General features: G+C 39.4%; 1 protein-coding gene across 2 annotated transcripts in view; it reads left to right on the top strand.

Moving 5' to 3' along the window:
• The window catches only part of LOC135479093 (ras GTPase-activating protein 3-like), a 52,942-nt gene that overhangs the window by 13,518 nt on the left and 12,473 nt on the right, over positions 1-26,951 (top strand). For both annotated transcript variants that reach the window (XM_064758816.1, XM_064758815.1), the window contains exons 2-12: positions 236-353; positions 2,671-2,764; positions 16,764-16,868; positions 18,484-18,566; positions 19,018-19,180; positions 20,128-20,198; positions 21,695-21,823; positions 23,526-23,676; positions 24,187-24,335; positions 25,109-25,223; positions 26,408-26,482. In XM_064758816.1, the coding sequence (XP_064614886.1) occupies positions 236-353; positions 2,671-2,764; positions 16,764-16,868; positions 18,484-18,566; positions 19,018-19,180; positions 20,128-20,198; positions 21,695-21,823; positions 23,526-23,676; positions 24,187-24,335; positions 25,109-25,223; positions 26,408-26,482 (1,253 nt within the window). The remainder of the gene's footprint in view (positions 1-235; positions 354-2,670; positions 2,765-16,763; positions 16,869-18,483; positions 18,567-19,017; positions 19,181-20,127; positions 20,199-21,694; positions 21,824-23,525; positions 23,677-24,186; positions 24,336-25,108; positions 25,224-26,407; positions 26,483-26,951) is intronic.

The raw sequence follows: 26,951 nt of genomic DNA, 5'->3' as shown, positions 1-26,951 counted from the left end.
TGAATGAATGAATGAATGAATGAATGATTATGGCTTAACGCCACCTCGGCAATATCTCAGCCATATTGTGGCGGGAACATGTTAAAACCAGGAAGCTGTGAATAGTTTTCGACATGATCTGATGAACAAGTGATTTTTTCATCTGTTACATATACATGCCTTTGCTGGTATGTTTTCATATGTTGATTTTTTTTTTTTTTTTGAACTTGATTACTTCACTTAATATTTTTTTCAGGTGAAGCTAAAAAACTACCAACCAGTTCAGTGTCCGGAGGGAATCGAAGTACTTACTGTGTGTTAAAACTTGACAATGAAAACATTTTCAAAACTTCTGTGGTAGAGAAATCCTCCAGGTGAGTTCATTGTTATTTATTTATAGAAATACAAATTTCGGTGCGATCACATACAGAAAGGAGTGCAGATCTTTCTCTATTCACACATAATACTGTCTAAAGTCAGAGGCGCATTGTAACTTGTTAATATTATTCTTTCGAGTAAATTTATATTTGTGTTTATAAACCAGGTAAGGCAAGTCTAGCTCGTCCGTGGGAAGATCTACTAGCAACCTGCGGATGGTCATGGGTTTCCCAGAATCTGGTTTCCTCCCACCATAATGCTGAGTGCTGTCGTATATTTATTTTTTATTCATTTATTTATTTGATTGGTGTTTTACGCCGTACTCAAGAAAATTTCACTTATACGACAGTGGCCAGCATCATGATGGGAGAAAACCGGGCATAGCTCGGGGAAACCCACAGCCATCCGCAGGTTGCTGCCAGACCTTTCCACGTACGGCCGGAGAGGAAACCAGCGTGAGCTGGACTTGAACTCACAGCGACTGCATGCTGTCGTATAAGTGAAATATTCTTAAGTACAGCATAAAACACAAATCAAATAATTAGGGTCCCAATATGTGGGGCTAATGAAATGGCCTGTCCAACCAGAGACTCGGCTGACATATCTTAGTAAACTAGATCAAGGATAATTTGATCAAAGTAGCTACTATTATTTCAGAAGTATTTTAGTGTTAAAGAGGTAAATGTGAAGAATTTCTAGTGCCATATTTTCACAGTGCTGTTTACAGATCGTGTACATGTAGGCATACAGTAGATCGGTCTTTACAAATCAAGTAATTTACATGTTGACCCATAGTCCCTAAATTTGATATTTGGCTGGGGTAAAATGTTAGTTTTACCATAAAAATATGGGCTAGAAAGAAGTAAACATACTCAGATAATGTCAGATGTAGTAATCTTTCCACTTTCCTTTGTACTTTATTTTTTGCTTTTTTTCATTTAAAATTAAAAAGCTTGCTTTTAATACATGTAACATGATATTAAAAACACACAAAAAAGCAAACTCATAACCCCCAGACAACATGTAATTAATTTTAGCGCTTTAGCCCTGCAGATTTCCTCTTTTTGAATGTGCTCAGGTAATTTGCTCTTCATTGAAAACGATAACCTGAAAGAGCCCTTGTCTGCTTCTGTCATGTCTGTTGTTTAACAATTACTGAGTGCCCTGAAGCTTTGCGTTCGTGGCTTTAAACTTGAGAGTCCATTCGTCGATTTAAGTTTGGTGGGTGGTTTCCTGTTTTTACACCTGAGTACATGTACAGTGTATATCAGAAGTGTTTGACACATACTTTAATATGTACATGTATTAAAGATATGTCGGCTACACTTTACCATAGGTGGATAGCCAGTAGCTATCTTTTACTTTCATTCCTCGTCTTCCTGTTTGTTTCTTGTTTGTTTGTTGTTTTTTTTTTGTTTTTTTTTTGTTTTTTGTATTTTTTCAAACTAATATTTTATGGCAAACTACTATGCCATATTTTTAGGCATTTTTAAAGCAGCGTATATTACACTTTATGTTTTCACCCCCACTGGGTAGATCTGTATATTCATGTATGCATAGGTGTGTTATAATTCTGTCAGTGCATGCACATGTAAATCTACATGTAATTTGTTCATTACTTTACTCCCATGAAGTGTGAACTGGAAACCTTTGTAACTGTACAAAGCTAGTTGGTGTGTTCCCAAGTATTTATTTCCATGTTTGGAAAGTATGTTACAAATATGATACGCACCTCATTCCGTGATAAGCTACATGTAATTAACATTCTTGGTATTGTTTGTAAATTACACTGTGCGCTGTGACATTGGTGTGACATATCATGTGGTATAAAACCCTCAGATGCCTTGTGTAAAATTGAGGCAGCGTTACATGCTACTGAGGTAGTACTAAATTGTTATAAAGCAGCATAGCATTGTTATGAGGCAGCACAGCATTGTTATGAGGCAGCACAGCATTGTTATGAGGCAGCACAACATTGTTGTCAGGCAGCACAACATTGTTATGAGGCAGCACAGCATTGTTACCAGGCAGCACAACATTGTTGTCAGGCAGCACTACATTGTGTTGAATCAATACTACATTGTCATGAGGTGGCAGTACATTGTTGTAAGGCAGGAATACATTGTTCTGAGACAGCACTACATTGTTATGATGCTGCTCTTCATTGTTGTGAGGCAGCACAACATTGTTATGAGGTAGTGTTACATGTTACTGAGGTGGCTGTATACTGTTGTGAGGCAGCACTCATTGCTGTGAGCATTCTAGTACTTCAAGAGTGCTTGTTAACTTTTTTTTTTGGACTTGGTCTTGCAGTCCATTTTATGGGGAAGAGTTCCAAGGAGAAATTCCCCGGAAGTTCCGATTCCTGTCATGCTACGTTTACGAGGCTGGCCACAGAAATGAAAAGGTAAGATGATTTCATCTACATTTACCATGGAAACAGTGCTTGGATTCCGTCTGTCATAGAGGTTCAGGAATTTATGTCTGGGTTTTGTGACAATGATTGCTAGAAGGAGGCTGTCCGTGTTTTTCTGTAAGTAGTAGACAAAGAGCACGTAGTTGGATGAGCTGTGAGCAGAATGTTAATACAAGTACCATAATGGCAGCAGGTTACAATTATTTCTTTATTTATTTGATTGGTGTTTTATGCCGTGCTCAAGAATATTTCACTTATACGATGGCGTCCAGCATTATGGTGGGAGGAAACCAAACAGAGCCCGGGGGAAACCCACGACCCATCTGCAGGTTGCTGGCAGACCTTCCTACTTACGAGAGGAAGCTAGCATGAGCTAGACGAACTCACAGGAACAGCATTGGTGAGAGGGTTAAATGGATCCTCGCTAGTTCATGCTATAAGGAAAAGTGTTATATTCTCCCACCACAGTAGGTCATGGTCATTGATCTGCTGATCTGACAGGAGATTAGTGGGGTGAATCTAGCTCTTGAGCTTCATCTGCTACAGTTTGAAGGTACATTTAGATAGACCATCCGGCACCTGCCCGAGGATGGTGGTTTTATACTCTAGGCACACACAGCCCATAAACCTGATGGCTGATGTGGTATAAGTCACATGTAAATCATACCTCTGGATTGAAATCTGTATCCAGTCTAGCAAGAGCGGAATTCTAGGCTGTGATCAGTTTATATTTAATATCTTTACACTAGACAGTATTCGCCACCAGGTGGCCTGTCTACATGTGCTGTGAATCTTCAAGTTAGCAATCTCAACTGGCAAAGCACTTTGGGAATTTATGCATGCAATTATTAGGAAAATTGCGCTGAAAATGCTTTGTTTGTGTCATTTAAAGATGCAAGTTTCATAAAACTGCACAAATTATTTCTCTACTCAATTAATTTCTCTACTCAATTAATTATTTGAATTAACAAAGCATGTAATGAAATTGTTCTTTTAGTTACATCTGTTTTTGAGGGATCTATCTGCTACAGCTCAAATATAGTCATGAGAATGGCTTTTATACATTCTTTAAGGACCATAAACTGTTGGAATGGAAATTTAACACTTTACTAAATAGGTATTCTCTGAATTAAAAGTAATCTCATGTAACTCTGTTGATGGTTGCACCTGCACAGATTGTACGGGCACTACTTTTTTTCTGATCTAACATCGGTGAAGGGATTGATACTCTGTATATATCCTAAGTACACCCCGTGTATGTATTGTTCTGAGGAGTCATACTTCCCTGTGTATTAAAGGTGAAGTGGTAACGGGGGGCCTCTGTGGCTCAGTTGGTTAGCGCACTAGCGCAGCGTAATAACCAAGGAATCTCTCACTAGTGTGGTCGCTGTGAGTTCAAGTCCAGCTCAGACTGGCTTCCTCTCCGGTTGTAAGTGGGAATGTCTCTCAGCAACCTGCGGATGGTCGTGGGTTTCCCACGGGCTGTGCCCGATTTCCACCCACCATAATGCTGGCCGCCATCGTATAAGTGAAATGTTCTTAAGTATGGCGTAAAACACCAATGAAATAAATAAATAAATAAGAGGTTGTAACGGCCTTTTATACCCAAACTGCTTGTATACAACAGATTGTATTCTTTTGTAGATGTATGAAGTTTAAAGGAATATAGGTTTGAAACTGTAATTTTATGTCCGTGCGTAGTTGAGCCGAGTGGGTGTCTTAGTGATAAACAGGTAGTTTGTTATTCTCACTCTCGTCTGGATGCACCCCTCCAGGGGGAGACTACTCCTACACATTGTCATTTCTTTACTTCTATTATGACCTGTTAGTTCAAAGTTTTTTTGTAGTGGACATTCTTGTGTACCTCTGGTTTGTTACTGATGCTCAGCTAGAATTACATACAGTGTATCAGTTTTGATATAAAAGCTGTCAGGTTTACATACAGTGTATCAGTTTTGATATAAAAGCTGTCAGGACAACAACCCTATATTAGAAACAGTATATGAGTGAGGATGTTGTTTGCCCCAAAATTTGCCCAAAGACGTGCATTTTTGAGGCAAATAAAGGTCAAAAACCATTGCTCTCATTTTCCGGTGAAATATCTAAATACAGACAAATCTCAGACTATATCTCTGAAATCAGTAGAACTCTTAGAATGAGGCAAAATGAGTAGCTGATTCAAGGACTAAATTTGAGATCAACTCAGTATCTCTTTTTGCCGTGTAATTGCCTGTAGGCTATTTCTGAGCGTTGACCTCCAGAAAGTGATTATTATAATTGTAAGAAAGTGAAATTTTGTCTGAATTTTTCAACTCTTTGCATGCTTGCAAGGTGTTTGTTCCAGCATATTCCGCAGCATTATTCTATGTAGACCGATATAATTTTTGTGAAGCCCCGAAATTGGCTAATCCAACCAATGTACTGTTTTGTGAGTGCATGACTGAGTGAGTGCTTGGGGTTTAACGTCATACTTAACAGTTTTTCAGTCATATTATAATGAAGAAGACCTTAGTGTGCATATAATGTGCCTCCTTGCTGCAGGATGGATTTCCACCGTTCTTTCATCTGGTGCTGCTTTACTGAGACGACTTACTGAAGGCAAGGAAGCCGCGCCACCCAAGCCAATATACTGATATGGGTCAACCAGTTGTTGCTTTTCCCCTTAATACTGAATGCCAAGCAAGGAAGCTACAACTTCCTCTTTTAAAGTCTTAGGTGTGACCTGACCCAGGATTGACCCCAGGGTTCTACCAAAGAGCTTTATAGTCTTCACTTTCAGGCACAACTGAAAACTCTATTACAAATACAGGTGCCTTCAAGTCCTTATAAACTTTCTCCAGTACCAGTACATGCATTGGGTTGTTTGAATTCTATTGCGAGCTTTCTGAACTTTATTTTTTATACCTGGTCTTACTTATGAACTTCATTTTTTATACCTGGCCTTACTTATGAACTTTATTTTCTATACCTGGCCTTACTTATTGTGCATACAGTGTACATGGCCGCTGTCAAATAAAGTGAAATATTCTTGAGTGTGGCTTAAAAACTCTAATCAAATAAATACTTGTAAATAAATGAATGTAATATCACAAGGCTTTCTTGTGTGTACCCTGTGAATAAGTAACACTATGTTTTAACATTATATGTGTAATGCCCTTCACAAGCATTATGTCAGCAGTCATGGAAGAAAAAGTCTGAAGTCCCTCTATAGTCAGAGTTGTCTTTCATCTACATGTTCACCATTATAAATACTAATGTATTTAACACTAACCCAAAACATTTGTTAAAAAGAAAATGGATGAAAGTACATGTACCTGTAGATATAGATTCAGTTGTGTATGCCTGGTTATTGGTTGTCTCCTTTTAACTGAGCATGTCATCACTGATCATTGCATGGTGTTTATCGGTGTTTCTGAATTGTTCTGTTCTCATGTGGTACTTCATTCCTGTCAAGATGCCTATAATTGTCCTACAATTATGCTGATATTCCTGAGGATTATTTTGTGATTATAGACATTGTGGTTTAGGTTAAGTAACACAATCAAGAGTAAAAGTGAAGTGTAGCAGTCAAAATTTATTGTTCAACTTTGGCCCATATTTTATCGGCATGTATGGTTATCTTGCCAACTGCTTTTGTTCTGTGTTCTTGTTGTTGTTCAGCATGTGTTCATTAACACCATTGACCAGATTGTTTCTCAAACAAGTTAGTGCACCCTTCTGTTACTACAATTTCATCCATCACCTTACTGTATTTGTTAAATGTCAATCTTTGCTTTTTTAATGTCATGGCTAACTATATTAAACAGCTCCTATTTAAAAGTTTAGGCTCATTTTGGCACTTTCAACTTTGTACATTCCTTTATGAACAGCAGTTCTATGTCAAGTTTCTAGGAGTTTTGAATAGGCTCTTATGAAGTGAGAAATGCTGTGGACAGATGGATTTGACTATTATCTGGACATGTTTACCTTGAGATGTGCATAATAACATCTTGTCAAATGGACGCATCGACTTGTTCTACAATTCAGATTTCTTTCACAAAAATGCATGCTTCATAGTGATTGACCATAGTGATTGACAAACTGACATCTGCAGTTGCCATGACATCAGAATGAGCACAGTTACTTCGATTTGTTTTTTTCCCCTTCACGTTTGTCTTACTTTCATTTTCCTTTCCGTGTTTTCCCTTTCCCCAAACAGGCGGGCACGGACATTACCTGCAGTATTATAACACGCAAGTGGAATGTCACAAAGGTATTTCATCCTAAAGCTGCAGCAGTTTCTTGTATATCTATAACTGTTTGGAAGTTATCATACTACAGACTTGTTCTTATTTTCTTCAACATTTTATTACGCTATACTAGTGTGTGTTTACTGTCTTGTTATGGTTGTTAGTCATAGAATTTTTTTTTCTTTCTTATTTTTTTTTCTGCATCTTGATTGCTATGGCCTCAGTATTATGAATCTATTGAGTTACCATATGCGCATATATAACATATCCATAAGTGGCACTTTTTCCCAAATTTAGCATTTGGAAATTGTGCCCCAGTTACTTGGCTACGTATATTCTCTGTCAAAGTTTTGTTAACAGCAGATTACTGATCAGTCATGTCTACTATTACAAATTATGGGCGGATCAACAACTGACGACAAAATGTACTTGAAAGGAAGTTAATGGTGGCTTGTATGGACATTTTGGCAAAACATTTTGGCCTTTGATGTTCCAGTGGTATGCCGGTGGTGTGCTGGTGGTATGCCTGTGGTGTGCTAATGGTATGCATGTGGTGTACCAGAAGCTTGCCTGTGATGTTCCAGTGGTATGCCTGTGGTGTGCTAATGGTATGTCTGTGGTGTGCCAAAAGCTTGCCTGTGGTGTGCTTATGGTATGCCTATGGTGATCTGGTAGTATGTTTGTGGTGTGATGGTGGTGTGCCTATGGTGTGCTGGTGGTATACCTGTGGTGTGGTAATGGTATGCCTGTGGTGTGCCAGAAGCTTGCCTGTGATGTTCTGATGGTATGCCTATGGTGTGCTGGTAGGATGTCTGTGGTGTGCTAATGGTATGTCTGTGGTATGCTGGTGGTATGCCTCTGATGTTCTGATGGTATCCCCACGGTGTGCTAATGGTATGCCTGTGGTGTGCTAATGGTATGCCTGTGGTGTGCCAATGGTATGCCTGTGGTGTGCCAAAAGCTTGCCTGTGGTGTGCTGGTAGTATGCTTGTAATGTGCTAATGGTATGCCTGTGGTGTGCTATAAGTATGCCTGTGGTGTGCTGGTGGTATGCCTGTGATGTTCTAATGGTATGCTGGTGGTGTGCGAATGGTATGCCTGTGGTGTGCTGGTGGTATGCCTGTGGTGTGGTAATGGTATGTCTGTGGTGTGCCAAAAGCTTGCCTGTGGTGTGCCTGTGGTGATTTGGTAGTATGCCCGTGGTGTGATGGTGGTATGCCTATGGTGTGCTGGTGGCATGCCTATGGTGTGGTAATGGTATGCCTGTGGTGTGCCAGAAGCTTGCCTGTGATGTTCTGATGGTATGCCTATGGTGTACTGGTAGAATGCCTGTGGTGTGCTAATGGTATGTCTGTGGTATGCTGGTGGTATGCCTCTGATGTTCTGATGGTATCCCCATGGTGTGCTAATGGTATGCCTATGGTGTGCTGGTAGTATGCTTGTGATGTTCTGATGGTATGCCTATGGTGTGCTAATGGTATGTCTGTGGTGTGCTGATGGTATGCCTCTGATGTTCTGATGGTATCCCCATGGTGTGCTAATGGTATGCCTGTGGTGTGCTGGTAGTATGCTTGTGATGTTCTCATGGTATGCCTGTGGTGTGCTGGTGGTATGCCTGTGATGTTCTGATGGTATGTCGGTGGTGTGCGAATGGTATGTCTGTGGTGTGCTGGTGGTATGCCTCTGGTGTGCTAATGGTATGCCTGTGGTGTGCCAGAAGCTTGCCTATGGTGTGCCGGTGGTATGCCTGTGATGTGCTAATGGTATGCCTGTGGCGTGCTATTGGTATGCCTGTGGTGTGCTATTGGTATGCCTGTGGTGTGCCAGAAGCTTGCCTGTGATGTTCTGATGGTATGCCTATGGTGTGATGGTAGTATGCTTGTGGTGTGGTAATGGTATGCCTATGGTGTGCCAGAAGCTTGCCTATGGTGTTCTGATGGTATGCCTATGGTGTGCTGGTAGTAGCCTATGGTGTGCTAATGGTATGCCAGTGGTGTGCCAGAAGCTTGCATGTGATGTTCTGATGGTATGCCTATGGTGTGCTGGTAGTATGCCTGTGGTGTGCTAATGGTATGCCTGTGGTGTGCTAATGGTATGCCTGTGGTGTGTCAGAAGCTTGTCTGTGCACAGCAGATGAAGGCTAGTCTGCTGGTGTACTAAGAACAAGATAGAAATCCACTAGTGGTGAGTTATTAATTTGGGAGGAACAAGCCCCTGATATTAGACAAATACGTAGGTGGTTGTTGTACACATATAAATGTACAAATTTGTCTGTAGCTAATATGTGTACATGTGTGTTCAGTGAATTGTTATTTGTGTATCTCAGGGCGAGTGTGTGCTTTGTGAACCATCATTATGTCCTCCTCAATTCACTCTTAATTACACGTACCTGTAAATACATGTAGCTTTTAATTGTCAAGCTGCTTTGCTTGATGGTTTGCCTGTTAAGTGAGAGACCCTGGGTCAGTTCCATGCCTGGTCATGTCAAGTGTACATGGTCTAAGAATTAAACTTCGAGTGTGCAGGTTAAGTGCAATATTGGTACTTTTTGATTAAAAATCTTGTTCTCAACATAAAGGATACATATAGATCTGCCACTAGTTGGGCCTTTGTCATGCAGCACTGTGAATAAGTGAGGCGTCATGCCTGCTGTTTTCTGGCATGAAGTCCCATTGAGGCAGCACTACTAAATGCAACATGTAATTGCACTCAGAGGTAAATCTGAAAGGAAATGCTGTGGTGATGTATGAAACAAAGTAGAAAGCAGTCACATAACCTGTATTCACTTCAAGATTTACTTGTCCAATATTGATGGATTTAGTAGTTAACATTTCAAAATCAGCTGTGGGGATCTACAATGTGTTGCATGTATCTCTGAGTATGTCTTATTACTATCTGTTTACAGCATTCATTAGGTGATGATATGTTGTTATGTCTTTCTGTTATCATCTGATTACATTTGTCCTCATATCTTTAATTGGACTCTCTTGTGTGTATGAGAATCATTCAAAAAGATTTTTGTAGTATTGGTATTATCATTGTAGAACCATGTTGCATAAAGCGTCTTAGAATTATAATAGAATCCAGATTATACCACAATAAAGTAAAGTTTATAACATATTTAAACAGTATATTACTGAGAGAGCTTCTGAGAAACGTAATTATAATGACTTCAGATCGACCCAAAACAATAAATCTACTGACCTAGCCGATCCCTAGCCGACTGCCTGCCTCCCAGTTATGCTGGTATATGGCTCAGGGGGTGACGTCATACATGTAGATGGCCAACCCAAGTCTATCTGGCCAGTATAACCTGGGAATTGGTATCAGAGTGATGTCACTTTTGAGATGAATTCTAGCTACATTTAAGCAAATGTACTGCCGTATCAGTTTGAACCCATAGTGGACGATGATGATGACACTGACATCAACCAGACTTCAGATTCCGAGTTTTCGGACGTTGAATTTGATCTTTGTCCAGGCATTTCCAACCGCACTGACAATACTAGCTGGCCAGAAGCTTGAGCTTTACTCTACATCTACATGTTGTGTGTTTATCTTAAGATTTAATATTTATTTACTAGTTTTTCTTTCTTCACAATAGATATCATTCTATTCCCCGAGGGTTTCTAAATTCACATACCCATATGTAATGACAACTGCTGATACATGTTGTTGTTGTCACTCCGAACAGCCTGTGCATATAGGAGCCTATAATCATCCACAATATAAATACGTGTACGATATGGACGTTGGCGTTCGTGCCCGGACACATGCCAGAGATTTGCTGTTCATCAGTTTTCCGTTTGATCAAATTGATATAGTATTTTATAACCATTAAGTGCAGGCGCTGTTGTGGAAGTCTTTCGAGTTTAGCTGCATTCGTCTTGTAGCTTTCAGCTGCAAAATTTCGAGAGCAGGTATATGTGGCTGTTTTTGAGGGGTCAAAAATTCTTGTCTTGTGCTGTAAACATGGTAAATCCATGCTTTACTGCTTCCCTGAAATTGTCTGGAAACTTTAAAAAACTAAGTCAAAGATTGTTTGACGACCTGTTTTTACAACGGTGTGCAGAACAGCAAGTCGTTTTGTGGAGAAATTTGATATCGTCGTCGTCACTCTTGCAGCTGTTTTTAACACTGAACTCAGAATAGCAAAGATTGCACAACTCATAAAGGTTGGACTTGTGTGATAATGATATAATTTGGCGGAAACTACCCAGTGTTGGCGGAAAAAATGCATAAAACCAGCCTCATTGTCTAGTGATTTTAGGTGCCATATTATTGTACCCTTTTTCAGTATTTTTTGGCACTGAATGTAACAGTATGTTCAGAGGCAGCTAATTATGAATTACTGATGAAACTTCACACAAATCCTGTTAAATGGAGTAAAGATAAGTATAGGTACGTGTTATTGGGTATGGTTGGTATTGACTGTGATGCACAATTACATCTATAGTTACATTGCGACATGGACAAACCTGCATAAGGTCACATCTGTAGTTACGTTGCTACATGGACAAACCTGCATAAGGTCACATCTGTAGTTACGTTGCTACATGGACAAACCTGCATAAGGTCACATCTGTAGTTACATGGCTACATGGATAAACCTGCATAAGGTCACATCTGTAGTTACATTGCTACATAAACAAATGTGCATAAGGTCACATCTGTAGTTACATTGCTACATAGACAAACCTGCATAAGGTCACATCTGTAGTTACATTGCTACATAGACAAACCTGCATAAGGTCACATCTGTAGTTACATTGCTACATGGACAAACCTGCATAAGGTCACATCTGTAGTTACATTGCTACATAAACAAATGTGCATAAGGTCACATCTGTAGTTACATTGCTACATAGACAAACCTGCATAAGGTCACATCTGTAGTTACATTGCTACATAGACAAACCTGCATAAGGTCACATCTGTAGTTACATGGCTACATGGACAAACCTGCATAATGTGATATATTTGTAACAGTTGTCATTTTAGTCTTTCAAAAAGATTTTCAGCTCAGAATTGGACAATTTTGCTCTTATCACATCCTGTGTAGCCGTCAGATTTTGTTCTCATGTGAGGTGTGTATGTATATACAGGTATACTTTAGAATGTTTGTCTGACGGATCAGTTGATTATGTGGAATTCTAAAATCTTCTACATTCACTAATTTTAGGCATCATTAAGAGTAATAATTATTTTTTTTGACACTTTGCTATTTTCCTAGTAATTTTATTTAAACCGGTTTGATCTTTGTCATGTACCTGATGAATAACGTGATGCACTTTAATAATGCAGGATTCGTGAATGTTTAACTGTATAAATTTAATAAATAAATTGAACAGGTTAGTTACCATGGTAACATTGACCAATTTTACCATGAGGTCATATACTTGTATATGATTATGCACATGTAGGTTATCTCCTTGCTGAGTATGGCTTGTTTAATAAACCCTTCTTTAAATTTATCTCCACACCTTCATCTTTATTTATTTGATTGGTGCTTACGCCATACTCAAGAATATTTCACTTATGCGACGGCGATCAGAATTATGGTGGGAGAAAACCGAGCAGAGCCCAGGGAAAACCCATGACCATTTGCAGGTTGTTGACAGACCTTCAGCATGAACTGGACTTGAATTCACAGCGGCTGCATTGGTGAGAGGCTCCTAGTTCATTACGCTGTGCTAGTGCGCTAACTGACTGAGCCCCGGAGGCCCCCTCTTCATTTTTGTGTCAGGTGATTGGGCTGCAGTTGTTAAACATAACAGAGAAATATTTGCATATGTAACTAAATTAGACGTTATACATTAAGGTCATCTTGAGCAACACAGACTATCCCTTGGCTATAGAAGACAGCATAGATGTACTGTATATATATACAATACATGTAATTGGTAAAAGTTTATTGCTATACTCAGAAACGGTTCACTTTTACTATGGCGGTAGATTTTCTATTTGTGGAGAGACCTAGAGTGACGAGAGTAAACCATCGCCCTCGGACAACTTACTGACAAACTTTGTGGCTTAAAGGAGATGAATAAGAGACAAAAGGTCAGGCTTGGTGCCTGTAACTGTGTGTTAATTTGGCTACACTTTAAACAAACCTTTTATAGCCAAATGATCCAGCAAGGGCCTCTGAGAACATACATCAAGTTTGCCTTGGCACAACAACTGGTGTACATACATGGACATCATCGTCATCATGTTGAAATTATGTCTGAACCACATGACATGTGAATCAGTTCAGAAATTAGGCTGTGCAATTTCTACATCATTGTCATAATTGTGACCCATCCAGAAGTGGATGGAATCCATGGAGTTTCAGATAAGACAATTCACATATTTCAATGATTTGTTTACATGTACTGATTGTCCTATATGTAATGGATACATGCCGTTAATTGGTCAAATTTAACCCACCGCAATGAATCATATACATGTACATATATATACATGTATGTGGCATCAGATAAGAGGCTGTACTAGCTACATATGATTTGTCTGTAGTCCTTAATCCTGTGAAGTGTGTCAAATGTACCCAGCTGTAACCAGTGTATAATTATGTGGTAGAATGTATCTAATGTATCTGATGTGGTTGACATCATCTGACAGAAATTAGCCTGATAGCAGGTTTTGGTATTCATACATCTGCATATACACGTACATGTGTACTGGAAGTGTGTATGGTTAGTTAGGTCACTTGTAATAATACTGAAATGTTTCCACTCTGATCCCAAAAAGACACGTTGTCAGAAATGTGCTTCAAGATGAATTCTTGTCACCTTTCCAACATTTTGTCAGAAATGTGCTTCAAGATGAATTCCTCAGTCATTTTTCCAATATGTTGTCAGAAATGTGCTTCAAGATGAATTCTTGTCATCTTTCCAACATTTTGTCAGAAATGTGCTTCAAGATGAATTCCTCAGTCATTTTTCCAATATGTTGTCAGAAATGTGCTTCAAGATGAATTCTTGTCATTTTTCCAACACCTTGTCAGAAATATGCTTCAAGATGAATTCTTGTCATTTTTCCAACACGTTGTCAGAAATATGCTTCAAGATGAATTCTTGTCATTTTTCCAACACGTTGTCAGAAATGTGCTTCAAGATGAATTCCTCAGTCATTTTTCCAACACGTTGTCAGAAATGTGCTTCAAGATGAATTCTTGTCATTTTTCCAACACCTTGTCAGAAATATGCTTCAAGATGAATTCTTGTCACCTTTCCAACATTTTGTCAGAAATGTGCTTCAAGATGAATTCCTCAGTCATTTTTCCAATATGTTGTCAGAAATGTGCTTCAAGATGAATTCTTGTCATTTTTCCAACACCTTGTCAGAAATGTGCTTCAAGATGAATTCTTGTCATTTTTCCAACACCTTGTCAGAAATGTGCTTCAAGATGAATTCCTCAGTCATTTTTCCAACACCTTGTCAGAAATGTGCTTCAAGATGAATTCCTGTCATTTTTCCAACATTTTGTCAGAAATGTGCTTCAAGATGAATTCCTCAGTCATTTTTCCAACACCTTGTCAGAAATGTGCTTCAAGATGAATTTTTGTCATTTTTCCAACACCTTGTCAGAAATGTGCTTCAAGATGAATTCTTGTCATTTTTCCAACACCTTGTCAGAAATGTGCTTCAAATGTAGTTGTGGTTTGAAATAATTCTGGTTACAAATTTAAACATTAGACAAAATGAATTTAGGTTTAAAACACATGTACATTAGCAAGTACATGTATCTATACACATAGCATAATGCTCTGTGTGAAAAGTTGAAGTTCAGATATGTGAACAGACGACAGATAAGACGACATATTCTTGCCTATCTATTGATGCAAACAAGCATAGTGTGGTGTATTTCACCATGGTTAAAAATGACGTATATTTCCCCACCCCATCGCATATATACCATTGATAAGTAAAACTAGCATATAATCATGGCAGTTTTATACTATTATAAATTGGGACATCAACCAGTAGTTTTATTTTATAAACTATATCATGGTATAATTAAACACATGATGGAAAACTTCTTCTTAAGTATTATTATACAAGGAGGAATGTAGATTGAATGTTAACATATTGCTTAATACTACCCAAATACTTGCAAACAATTATATTTTCCCTCACTTTTTAAAAGGGTAGTGAATTCTGCTTGAAAAAAATGCCGGAAAATGGATGAAATATATTGGCCTCTGTGAAACATGGTTTGCAAGATTCAAGATAAAACTGAATGCCTCAAGTTTATTGAAGCAAGATGGTGGAATGATTTTCCAAACATTCAGTTCTGCTGAAAAAAAAAATCTGTTGAATTAAAAGTGTTTCAACGCTTTGTTTGTTAAAATAAAATCTGGATAATGACGTATATTTGACACTTGATCTCAGTGCCAAGAGTTGTTACCCCTGAAATCATGAGTTATCACACCTGAATGTCAGTTTTAAATTGAAATATGCCTGCATGATTGTGTTCAAAACTGGTCTGACCTGGCCTTATAGAAAATTGTTGGCTTTGGAATGGCAGTTTGAAAATACATGTACTTGAAGCAGGATGATCATTGGTGAAATGCATTGTACAGTACTTTAATTTGCAAAGAAGTTTAGGACAAACTCAAGTTATGTTTCTGTAAAAGCAATACTATTTTATGTTTTCTTTGTGAAAGATATACTTGGACTGGTTACATCCCTCCCCAAAATGAGCTCAAGAATCGTTAACTTTTTTGGCCAAATTAAGAAAAAAATGGAGTGATTGGGTCATGTGAATGGTGTATGTCGATTTAAAGCTGCATTGCTAAAATGCTAATCAAAATGATATGTAGATTTATGAAAATCACCAGTCGGTGTTTCTCAGATTTGAGAGCTTTTATAACATTTAAGTACAACTTTGTTACTGCTACATGTCTTTCTGGTTGACGCTTATCTCAAATGGTTGAAGCTCTGGCTCACTGCAGATATCAGTTTGCACATTCGACATGTTCAGTTCCAGCTCTCGACCGTTTGACTGTGGCTTGAGGTCAGAACGGTTCTCCGGTATCTGGCAAAGTGAAAGGGATGTTGTTTTCTGAGAACACTCAGATTTCTTCCATCCATAAATCTGACAACCATCATATAAGTGAAAAATGTATTGAGTAAGGCATTTAAACCCAATAGGCCTCCGTGGCCGAGGGGGTTAGCATGCCGGCACAGCACAACGACCTGTGAGCCTCTCACCAGTGCGACCAGACCCGATGGCTCAGTTGATAGAGTGTCCCCTTTGGGGGCGGGAAATCCAGGGTCAGTCCTGAGTCGTTTCTCACTTAAGACTTTAAAAGAGGATATTTTCTTCACTTGGCGTTCAGCAGTAAGGGAATTGCAACAACTGATTGACCTGTATCAGTATAATGACTCAGGTGGGGCGGCTTACTTGCCTTTGATAAGTCGTCTCGGTGAAACAGCATTGGGTAAAAGGGCGATGGCAATCTGTCCTGCAAAAGGAGGCACATTGCATGCACTCAAAGGACTCCTTCATTGTCATATGGCTGAAAAATTGTTAAGTGCGATGTTAACCCCAAGCACTCACCCCAAGCAAGTCCAACTGGCTTCCTCTTCGTTCGTACATGGAAAGGTCTGTCAGCAGGTTGATGATGATTGCAGGTTTCTACTCACCATAATGCTGACCCTTGTCGTATAAGTGAAAAATTCTTGCATACGATGTTAAACACCAATCAAATAAATCAATAAATGTCTGGGTTAAAATGGTTGTGATTCTGTTTTAGGTTCTGGGTAAAGTGACACTTAGGAAGGAAGAACTGTACAAATACCATGGCAAAGATCACTGGTTTCCTCTCTCACCTGCTCTGGAGGCCAACAACGAGATTCAGGTGAGTCTGTACAAATACCATGACAAAGAGCACTGGTTTCCTCTCTCACCTACTTTGGAGGTCAATAATGAGGTCCAGGTGAGTCTGTGTACAAATACCATGGCAAAGATCACTGGTTTCCTCTCTCACCTACTTTGGAGGCCAGTAGCGAGGTCCAAGTGAATGTGTGTATAAATACCATGGTAAAGATCACTGGTTTCCCTCTCACCTGCTTAGGAGGCCATTAGTGAGGTCCAGGTGAGTCTGTGTTCAAATACCATAGCAAAGATCACTCGTTTCCTCTCTCACCTGCATGCTCTGGAGGCCAATAACGACTTCAAACTGAAAAATGTATTATATCGGGTGGGCATAAAAAAAATGGGTCGTACTTTGATGCTGCAATGCTCCATTATCCTTTGTTCAAACCCTTTCAAACTTTAGATTTTCAAATGGGATGATTTTGTTAATATACTGACCAATTTTCAAGGTTATAGCTTGAGTAGTCTGTACACAGGGTTAAAATGACATAGCCTCAAAAACACACGTTCTGGTGACCCACATTGAGTTAGGTGTCATGAGTAGAGTGCGCGCTGCACCTGTGTGACACGCGTCAATCAAGTGTTGTCTGGAAAAATCATCTGGCTCTATAGTGTCATGATTTTGGTCCCATGAACAGAAATCTTTAAGGATGAAATTGAAATTTGGTCTATATACTTACAACATAATGGCTTTTGAGTGTGTAAATTTTTAGAAGTTGACGCAAGAGGGTTTCCGAGACATTGAGTGTCAGAGTACAGCCCATTTTTTATGCCCACTTGATATATGTATAGCTGTTTATGCACATGTATGGATGCATGGGTTGTTAAAGAGGACAGGAGTTTCAAGATGGAAAACCATCAATATACTATAACAACATGTAGATGGTTTAGATGTGCTTCTATTTTGCCATGATTACATAAGGCACATGTACCTGTAGTATGATCTCTCAACACGTTTGTAATACTACACCCAACCTTTTATTACCACCACAATATAATACGATTTAGGCCATCTGTGTGCAGTGATATGTACGAGTTGATCTGGTCACAGCTCTTGGAACCCTAATGTATTAAAGTAGCTGGTTCTTCCTGGATCTCGACCCCTGTGGTGATGTTTGTGTACAAACATGATATACACAGGCTGTTTGTATTGTGCAGTTGTCCCTGAGGGCGTTTAGCTGTGGCTGGAACTTGTGGATATATAAGTATATAATCTTGAACACTATATGTAGGTAATAATGAAAGGAAATGAAGTCCACTCAAGGATTTTGAATCAGATGATTCAATTTCATGGTGGACTGTGAGGCTGTCGGTTCAAATACCGATTTTGCTGGTTTGGCTGTAGCTTTATGTCAGGAGGATTATAAGGTACCTACACCCCTCCTATTCCCCTTCATGTGCACATTGCTGTATTACCTTCTTATTTGCAGGATAAATTACACGTTGCTGTATTACTTGCTTACCTGCAGCGCAAAGAACACATTGCTGTATTATCTCTTTATTTGCAGGGTAAAGTACATGCACACATTGCGGTATTACCAATTTATTTGCAGGATAAATTTACACTTTGCTGTATTATTGTACCTGGTTATTTTCAGGGTAAAGTACACATTGAGATTAGTTTTGATGAATTCCTCAATACAGACCCAGAGAGCTCTACATCTCACAGGATGGCCGTCAGGTGAGTTCAAAGCTGCTTTAATATTTGGTAACTCCAAAGATGTAAAATTCTATTAGTTTTACAATTTTGACATGACGGTGTACATCCAAATCACAGTCTGCAAAGTCATGCATGTTATCTATAATACATGTAGTTATTAGGGACAAATAATTTTTCCACTGGACTTTCTTATGGTACATTATTAACGCCATCAACCAAATGAAACGGAAGCAACTTCACACACCCAACAGCAGATATGTTTGCAGTTTGATGGGTTTGCAAAGATATGGTTGAAAACTTGAGTTCCAATGCAGCAAAGGTGTCAGAATAATCCTTCTGAGTTAGTTCATGTTCATTGAGAGAAATTGTGCAGGATATCACAGAATAATCAATATAGTGTAAAGGGTAAGCACAACCTGTTTCATGTTGGGAGGCTTATGGCAAGGTCACAGTACTGTTGTTGTTGTTGTAGAGTTGTGGAGTGCAGTGACCTGACAGTAACCAATGGGGCTTGTAACCCCTACGCACTGGTCACCGTCTCCTACGGAAAGTCCCGCGCCAAAGAAGATGTCAAGAGAACATGCGTCAAGAAGAAAACGATATGTCCCCAGTACGATGAGAAGTTCTTCTTTGATGTGAGTGAGGTCAAATACATTAGGTAGTTAGCGTGCCAGTTTAGACGCAATAATCCAGGAGCCTCTCACCAATGCAGTCGCTGTGAGTTCAAGTCCGGCTCATGCTGGCTTCCTCTCTGGCCATATGTGGGAAGGTATGGCAGCAAACTGTGGATGATCTGGCAGCAACCTGTGGATGGTGGTGGGTTTTCTCCCGGCTGCCTGGTTTCCTCCCACCATAATGCTGGGTGCCATCGTATATTAAAAGTGAAATATTCTTGCATGTGGCATACAACATCAATCAAATAAATAAATAAAAAATCTCACCATGATGCTGTCCATCATCGTATTAAGTGAACTACTCTTGCATGTGAAACACCAATCAAATAGTAGTAAATAAAACTAAATAAAATTAAAGTGTTTTCCATGCACATGTAAGACTTCTGTATGCGATCAGTTGATGGAGACACTATTGAGACAGTTGTGACTTACCAGAGTTAACCCACTCACACAAAGGCAACTCTCCTCACTCAAATTCCTGGAAGTTCAGAAAACGACCACACTATACATGGCGTACACCGTGTGTGGGAAAGTTCGTTAGTTATTTGTCTGAGGCCAGTGGTTCCTAATCTTTGCCCTGACTCCTCTGCTTTGCCTTCACCATATGACTGAAATATTCTTGAGTACTCCATGACTTACAACACCAATCATGCCATCATCAGAAGTCTCACACTGCTGAGATTACTGTGCTTTTCTGCCACCGTAATGCTGGCCATTGTATAAGTGAAATATTCTTGAGTAGGGTGTAAAACACAGGGGAAAAAAATTAGTAAATAAATAATGCTTTTCGCCATTGTATAAGTGAAACGTTGTTGAGTACGGTGTAAATAACCAATCAAAAGAGTAAATAAATCAATCCATCAGTCATTCAAGGTCCAGTACACCTGTATGTGAAATGTCCATTACAGTTGGAAAACAGAGGGCAGAACCAGGACAGGAATCAGTACGTCATAGATGATGTTTTCAGCGGAGAAATGAGGTGATTCTTTTACACAAAATCCTTGTACATGTACCTGTCTGCTTGTACGTCGTGTACATCTGCACAAAATCTAATATTGTAATGTTATTTAGGCAGAATACCTGTCAAAATATTTGTATGATGTTTTCAGCGGAGAAATGAGGTGATTCTTTTACACAAATTCCTTGTACATGTACCTGTCTGCTTGTACTCCGTGTACATCTGCACTAAATCTAATGTTGTAATGTTATTTAGGCAGAATACCTGTCAAAATATTTGTATGATGTTTTCAGCGCAGAAATGAGCTGATTCTTTTACACAAAATCCTTGTACATGTACCTGTCTGCTTGTACATCTACACTAAATCTAACATTGTAATGTTATATAGGCAGAATACCTGTCAAAATATTTGTTTGATGTTTTCAGCGCAGAAATGAGCTGATTCTTTTACACAAAATCCTTGTACCTGTCTGCTTGTACTTCGTGTACATCTACACTAAAGCTAACATTGTAATGTTATTTAGGCCAGTTTGAAGGCTTCACAAAAAGTACAGTTGATCAGTCGATCAACACAGAATAAAGCCTTCAGGATATGCTTGAATAATCTCCTTGCAAACATGTGAAAAGAGTGAAAAATTACAGTAGCTATGTATAAAAAATTATAAATCCATTACCAAGTAGGTTGGTGTATTGTTTAGAAAATTATATTGACAAAACATTGATCATCAAGTTCATGGTCCTGTTCATGGTCATGCTCGTGGTCCTGTTCGTGGTCCCGTTCATAGTCCTGTTCATGGTCATGCTCATGGTCCTGTTCCTAGTCCTGTTCATGGTCATGCTCGTGGTCCTGTTCGTGGTCCCGTTCATGGTCCTGTTTGTAGTCCTGTTCATGGTCCCGTTCATAGTCCTGTTCGTTGTCCCGTTCATAGTCCTGTTCATGGTCATGCTCATGGTCCTGTTCATAGTCCTTTTCATGGTCATGCTCATGGTCCTGTTCGTAGTCCTGTTCATGGCCCTGCTCATGGTCCCGTTCATGGTCCTGTTCATGATCCTGTTCGTTGTCCCGTTCATAGTCCTGTTCATGGTCATGCTCATGGTCCTGTTTGTAGTCCTGTTCATGGTCATGCTCATGGTCCTGTTCATGATCCTGTTCATGGTCCAGTTCATAGTCCTGCTCATGGTCCTGTTCATGGCCCTGCGCATGGTCCCGTTCATAGTCCTGCTCATGGTCCTGTTCATGGTCATGCTCATGGCCCTGCTCATGGTCCCGTTCATAGTCCTGCTCATGGTCCTGTTCATGATCCTGTTCATGGCCCAGCTCATGGTCCCGTTCATAGTCCTGTTCATGGCCCTGCGCATGGTCCCGTTCATAGTCCTGATCATGGTCCTGTTTATGATCCTGCTCATGGTCATGCTCATGGTCCCATTCATAGTCCTGCTCATGATCCTGCTAATAGTCCTGTTCATTGATATTGATATTTATTGCGCTTTTCTCATTCTTTCTGTACTTGTCACAGTATATCGTTATGGCACGATGACTCACGGGTGTCTCGGGAAGTGTTAGGGGGAATGTTCCGCGGCGTGTTTTTAGGGGAAGTCAAAATACCGCTCAGGGACTTGGACATCAGACATCGGCACAATGCATGGTGAGTAGCACATCCCAGTGGTGAGTAATACAATCCCATGGTGACTAATACAATTCCATGGTGTGTAATACAATCCCATCGTGTGATACATCCCCATTGTGAGTAGTACATCAAATGGTCAGTAATACAATCCCATGGTGATGAGTAGTACATCAAATGGTCAGTAATACAATCCCATGGTGAGTAGTACATCCCATGGTGAGTAATACAATCCCATGGTGAGTAGTACATCCCATGGTCAGTAATACAACCCCATGGTGTGTTATACAATCCCATGAAGCGTAATACATCCCCGTGGTGAGTGGTACATCACTGTGGTGAGTGGTACATCACCATGGGATGTATTACTCACAACAGGGGTACTTTACTGAACAATGGTGATGTATTATAATCCTGTGGTGGAGTAATATATTACAGTTTTGAGTAATATATTCTCATGGTAAGTAAAACATTCCCAAGGTGAGTAATATATTCCCAGAGTCATTAGTGCGCACTAGCAGGTTTCAAAAAGTTTAGCTGTCTACCTGTCAAATGTAAAACTGTTTATTTGGCCTATTAAAGTTCACTGGCAACTTGGTCAGATTTTGTATGAACAAAGCAAATTACTTCATTGCAGAATGCTAAAACTCACTTCACCCTAAAGACCTGTGTCAGTGTTGTTGTTGATGTAAGTCTCTTTACATGAAATGTTGTATGGATATTTACAGCCCAATCAGAAAGTGCTGAGGAAGGCGGAATGAAGGCTGGAGCTCATAAATATCAGCAAATTTAATAATAAATGGCAACAACTTTTAACAAAAGTGAAAGAAAGAAATATTCAGATTATATACAGTTATAAATATGTGTGTTATGGCTTTATCTGACTGTAATGTGTTCCCGCGCAGTTCAGAAATCTGGAGATGGTTTCTTTACCACCTCCAAGGCCTTAAATTGGTTTGGAGTTTTGTCTTTGTTAGATACACCTTATGGTCCATAGATGCATGTAATATTGTCACCATATTTAACCGATCCACATTAAGGGAGATAAATCTTGGTAGTATTATGCATGTAGCTGCACTTTGCACTCTCAGAAAATTTAGTCTTTCTCAATAGTATTCTTCAGTTTTTAAATGTAAATTAAATGACTGATCACGCAGTATTTACCTCTATATTGTGACAAATATATACATTTGTTACAGTTCAATCCTTTTCTCTGCTACCAGGTATTTCTTAACCTTCATACAGGTAGGGGCCTCCGTGGCTCAGTCGGTTAAAGCGCTAGCGCAGCGTAATGACCCAGGAGTCTCTCACCAATGCGGTCGCTGTGAGTTCAAGTCCAGCTCATGCTGGCGGCCGTACGTGAGAAGGTCTGCCAGCAACCTGCGGATGGTCGTGGGTTTCCCCGGGCTCTGCCCGGTTTCCACCCACCATAATGCTGGCCGCCGTCGTATAAGTGAAATATTCTTGAGTACGGCGAAAAACACCAATCAAAAAATCATACAGGTATTTCTTAACCTTCATCCAGGTATTTCTTACCATCTCAGGTTGGGTCATTACAGCACCAGACATTTGCAGTATAGATTTGTGTACATTTGTCAGTGTTTTCCTCTGTTACCTTCATCCAGGTATTTCATAGCGTCTCAGGTTGAGTCTACAGTACCAGACATTAGCAGTATAGATTTGTGTACATTTGTCAGTGTTTTCCTCTGTTACCTTCATCCAGGTATTTCTTACAGTCTCGAGATGGGTCCAAACACACTAATCAGGAATTGGGATCAATTCGTCTCAAAATCTCCTACACTGCCGACCACGTCTTTTCATCTCATTACTATGAAGACTTGCGTAACCTTCTTCTCAAATCACCAAATGTTCAGGTAAGGAAGTCAGGAAGTTCACCAGGTATGTAATGGTAATGCACAGAGTTATTTCAGGGCACATTTAATCGTTTCTTTCGCCCATAAAATTTGCTCCCATCATATAAATTACAAGTCCGTAAGCACTGCACACTCATTTATAAATGTGTAAGTAAATAAAATGACAATGCTGTGAGTTTTTTTCTTTTGGCTTGTGTTTTTTCTTGAATTGATAAAAGCATCAAGAGCAAGATCAACTCATAGGAGGGAGATCATATTTGTGGGTGGGGTGGGTGGGTGATAGGTTGTCATGGTTGTAGGATGGTCTCTGTCCTTCACTGTGTACCACAAGCAGAGAGTGGCATACATATTATCATTGGTCAGAATAGCACAGTACATTTACATGTGTGTGATTCCAAATTTTTCTTTTCATTATTTTTAGATGCTGAATTTGTAAAATTATATTATATATGTTTTTCTTTATATCTCTTTTGGCTGTCTATTATATATGTAAATCACTTTGTCTTTCAGCCAATCACATCCAGCGCAGCTTGTATATTAAGCGAGGTTGTGGAGAATCTAGAAGATGCAGCTCAGCCAATCATGAGGATTTTCCTACAGAATGGGAAAATGGTGCCACTGGTGAAGGCCCTGGCAGAGTGGGAGATCTCCAAAACCTCGTAAGTCTAAACTGATGAGGAGCAGAACACATGAGGTTACATGTGTATATCTGTACTCTAGCGAGTTTCATACAAGCTGTGATCATGCCTTCCTCAGTGGACTACTACACTATATGCCCAAATCTGTTTTGCCATATTGACGTTAAACCCGAAGCACTCACTCACTCACTGCCATATCATAACAACTTAATCAGACCAAATATATTTAAGGTTCGATAAAGTATTCCACATAAAGTTTTAAAAATTACATAACTGTGATATTGCAGTTTAAAGTACTGGTAACAAGGATAAAACGTGCACAAAATTGAAAAAGTCACCATATTATCAATTATAATCAATCAGGGGCATGTTATTTCTATAACTTGACAGGTCATCTGTTTCCACGGCCTCGATCGTGAGACTTTGATCCAGATTAAAAGTAGATTTATACAGCTATCAAGCTTGTAAGAAAATAAAATGGCTGTAGGTCTCTTTTCACCTTTCCTCCAAAACAACTTAAGGTTTTATTCTTTGCTATCTTTCTTATAATAGTTTATAGATTTTGACTATTAATTACATAATGGTAAACAGTTAATACTCATTTGAGAAATATAATTCCAGGAAGTCTTTCAGGTTTTTGCATTTTAAATTATACCCAAGCCACACATATATGTATATGTACAACTTCATAATACAAATTGTTGTAATTTAAAAATGATATAAGACTATGCATTGTTTATCAGTCCTGTAGACACACGTACTTATGCCTGTATGTTGTTGTTGTTGTTGTACAGAGACCCAAACACGCTGTTCCGTGGGAACACCCTAGCCAGTAAGCTGGTGGACTCCCTGATGAAGTTAGTGGGGATCCCCTACCTGCACGACACCATCAAGGGTGTCATTGACCTCGTAAGTCTTGTCTGTGTTAGTACACAGGTGCATCTACATGGTGCGTAGCCAAGAAATCGGCCGTGAACTTGCAATTATTTGGTAAGGTCTAGAAGACTTCTGTAGAAAAATATCTATATGGGAACAGTCGAGCAAGTCAGGGAAACTAAAAAACAAGCCAACACTTAGGCGTCATGGGCAAAAGTCAGATAAACTATATGTACATTTGCCCATGGCTTCGTTGACAATGTGAGTGATATTTCCAGAATATATCACCATTTTAACCTGCTCACAAATGTTACAGCGGATGTGCAGGTTTTGTTTTCATGTGCAGGGTATGTGCGCCTGACCTTACCTTGCCACGCCACGATACATCAACTCAGTTTTCTCAATTTCTTATCATTTTCTTGGCATCTAGCACTTCATACTTCTACTTCACTCTAGAATAAGCTTTCAGAACAACATCATTGTTCACCTGTGCGTATGGAACTATAGATTGGGATACTTAAATAAGGTTGTGGCATATTTTTACACGATGTCAATTTCTCAACATGATTGACTTACCAGTTGAGGTTAGTTGGGTAGCATTAAAGCAGCTGAGTGCCTCAAAACAGACCTTATTTTTGGACTCTGACTTGCGGACAGACCATGTATTAAGTAGATTTGGACATTAAGTATGGTGTATGCAATGAGCTTTGCCGATGGGGTAACTAAACACAGATACATTGTGATAATAGGGTGCACACATCGCCCGGGCTCAGGGTGGCAGCGGTCTCTGTGTATAATGAAATATATACCATTGTTAGGCCGGATTTTCTGGTTACACAGTGCACTGATGCATGTAAAACAGCATCTAATATTTCTTCAGCTTTGACACCCAACATGCTCAAGAAATCTGCATGTAGCATACCACTATGTGGGCTCACTTTGGAGAGTCATGCAAGTTACCATAGCAAGTCAGCCAAATGTATGCTGAGGTGTTATTTCTAACATGCCAGCATGTAGATTTTGTTTAATAGCATGCCTCAAATTTGAAGGGCTGGACATAGGTTAGAGATGGTATTTGTATGCCACACCATGGTTACCATCAAGCTGCATTAGATTTGTGTAACAAAAGACCCTAGACTGTACACTACCTGTTAGTTATGTCAATAACAGTTTAGAGTGAATTGTTGGTAAATTCTTGAAACTGTTCGGTATTGCAGATAAGGTCAGAGCAGAAATCCTGTGAGATAGATCCAAGTCGTTTGAAAGAAGACGAGAAGTTAGAGGAAAATATGGTGAGATTTTAATAATTATTATTATTAAATTGAGGTCTTTCATCATACTCAAGAATATTTCACTTATAGAACAGTGGCTAGCATTATGATGGGAGGAAACGCAGCAGAGCCAGGAGGAAACCCATGACCATCTGCAGGTTGCTGCCACACCTGACCACATATGCCTGGATAGGAAGCCATCTTGAGCTGGACTCCATTAAACTCTTAATGATGACCATTGCATCCTTATTTTTTACCTACGTGGGAAAGTTTGCCAGCAACCTGCAGATGGGTGTGGGTTTCCCCCGGGCTCTGCCCAGTTTCCTCCCACCATAATGCTGGTCGTATAAGTGAAATATTCATGAGTACGGCGTAAAACACCAATCAAGTGAATCAAATAAATTAATCATTCTTTACCATGAACCTGTAGCAAAATAGGTGTATTGGGTATTAATCACATTTGCATATTACATGTTCATGTCTTTGTAAA

This window comes from Liolophura sinensis, chromosome 12 (assembly GCF_032854445.1).
Source record: "Liolophura sinensis isolate JHLJ2023 chromosome 12, CUHK_Ljap_v2, whole genome shotgun sequence".
NCBI classification, from domain to species: Eukaryota; Metazoa; Mollusca; class Polyplacophora; order Chitonida; family Chitonidae; genus Liolophura; species Liolophura sinensis.
This window is presented reverse-complemented; position numbering and strand designations above follow the sequence as displayed.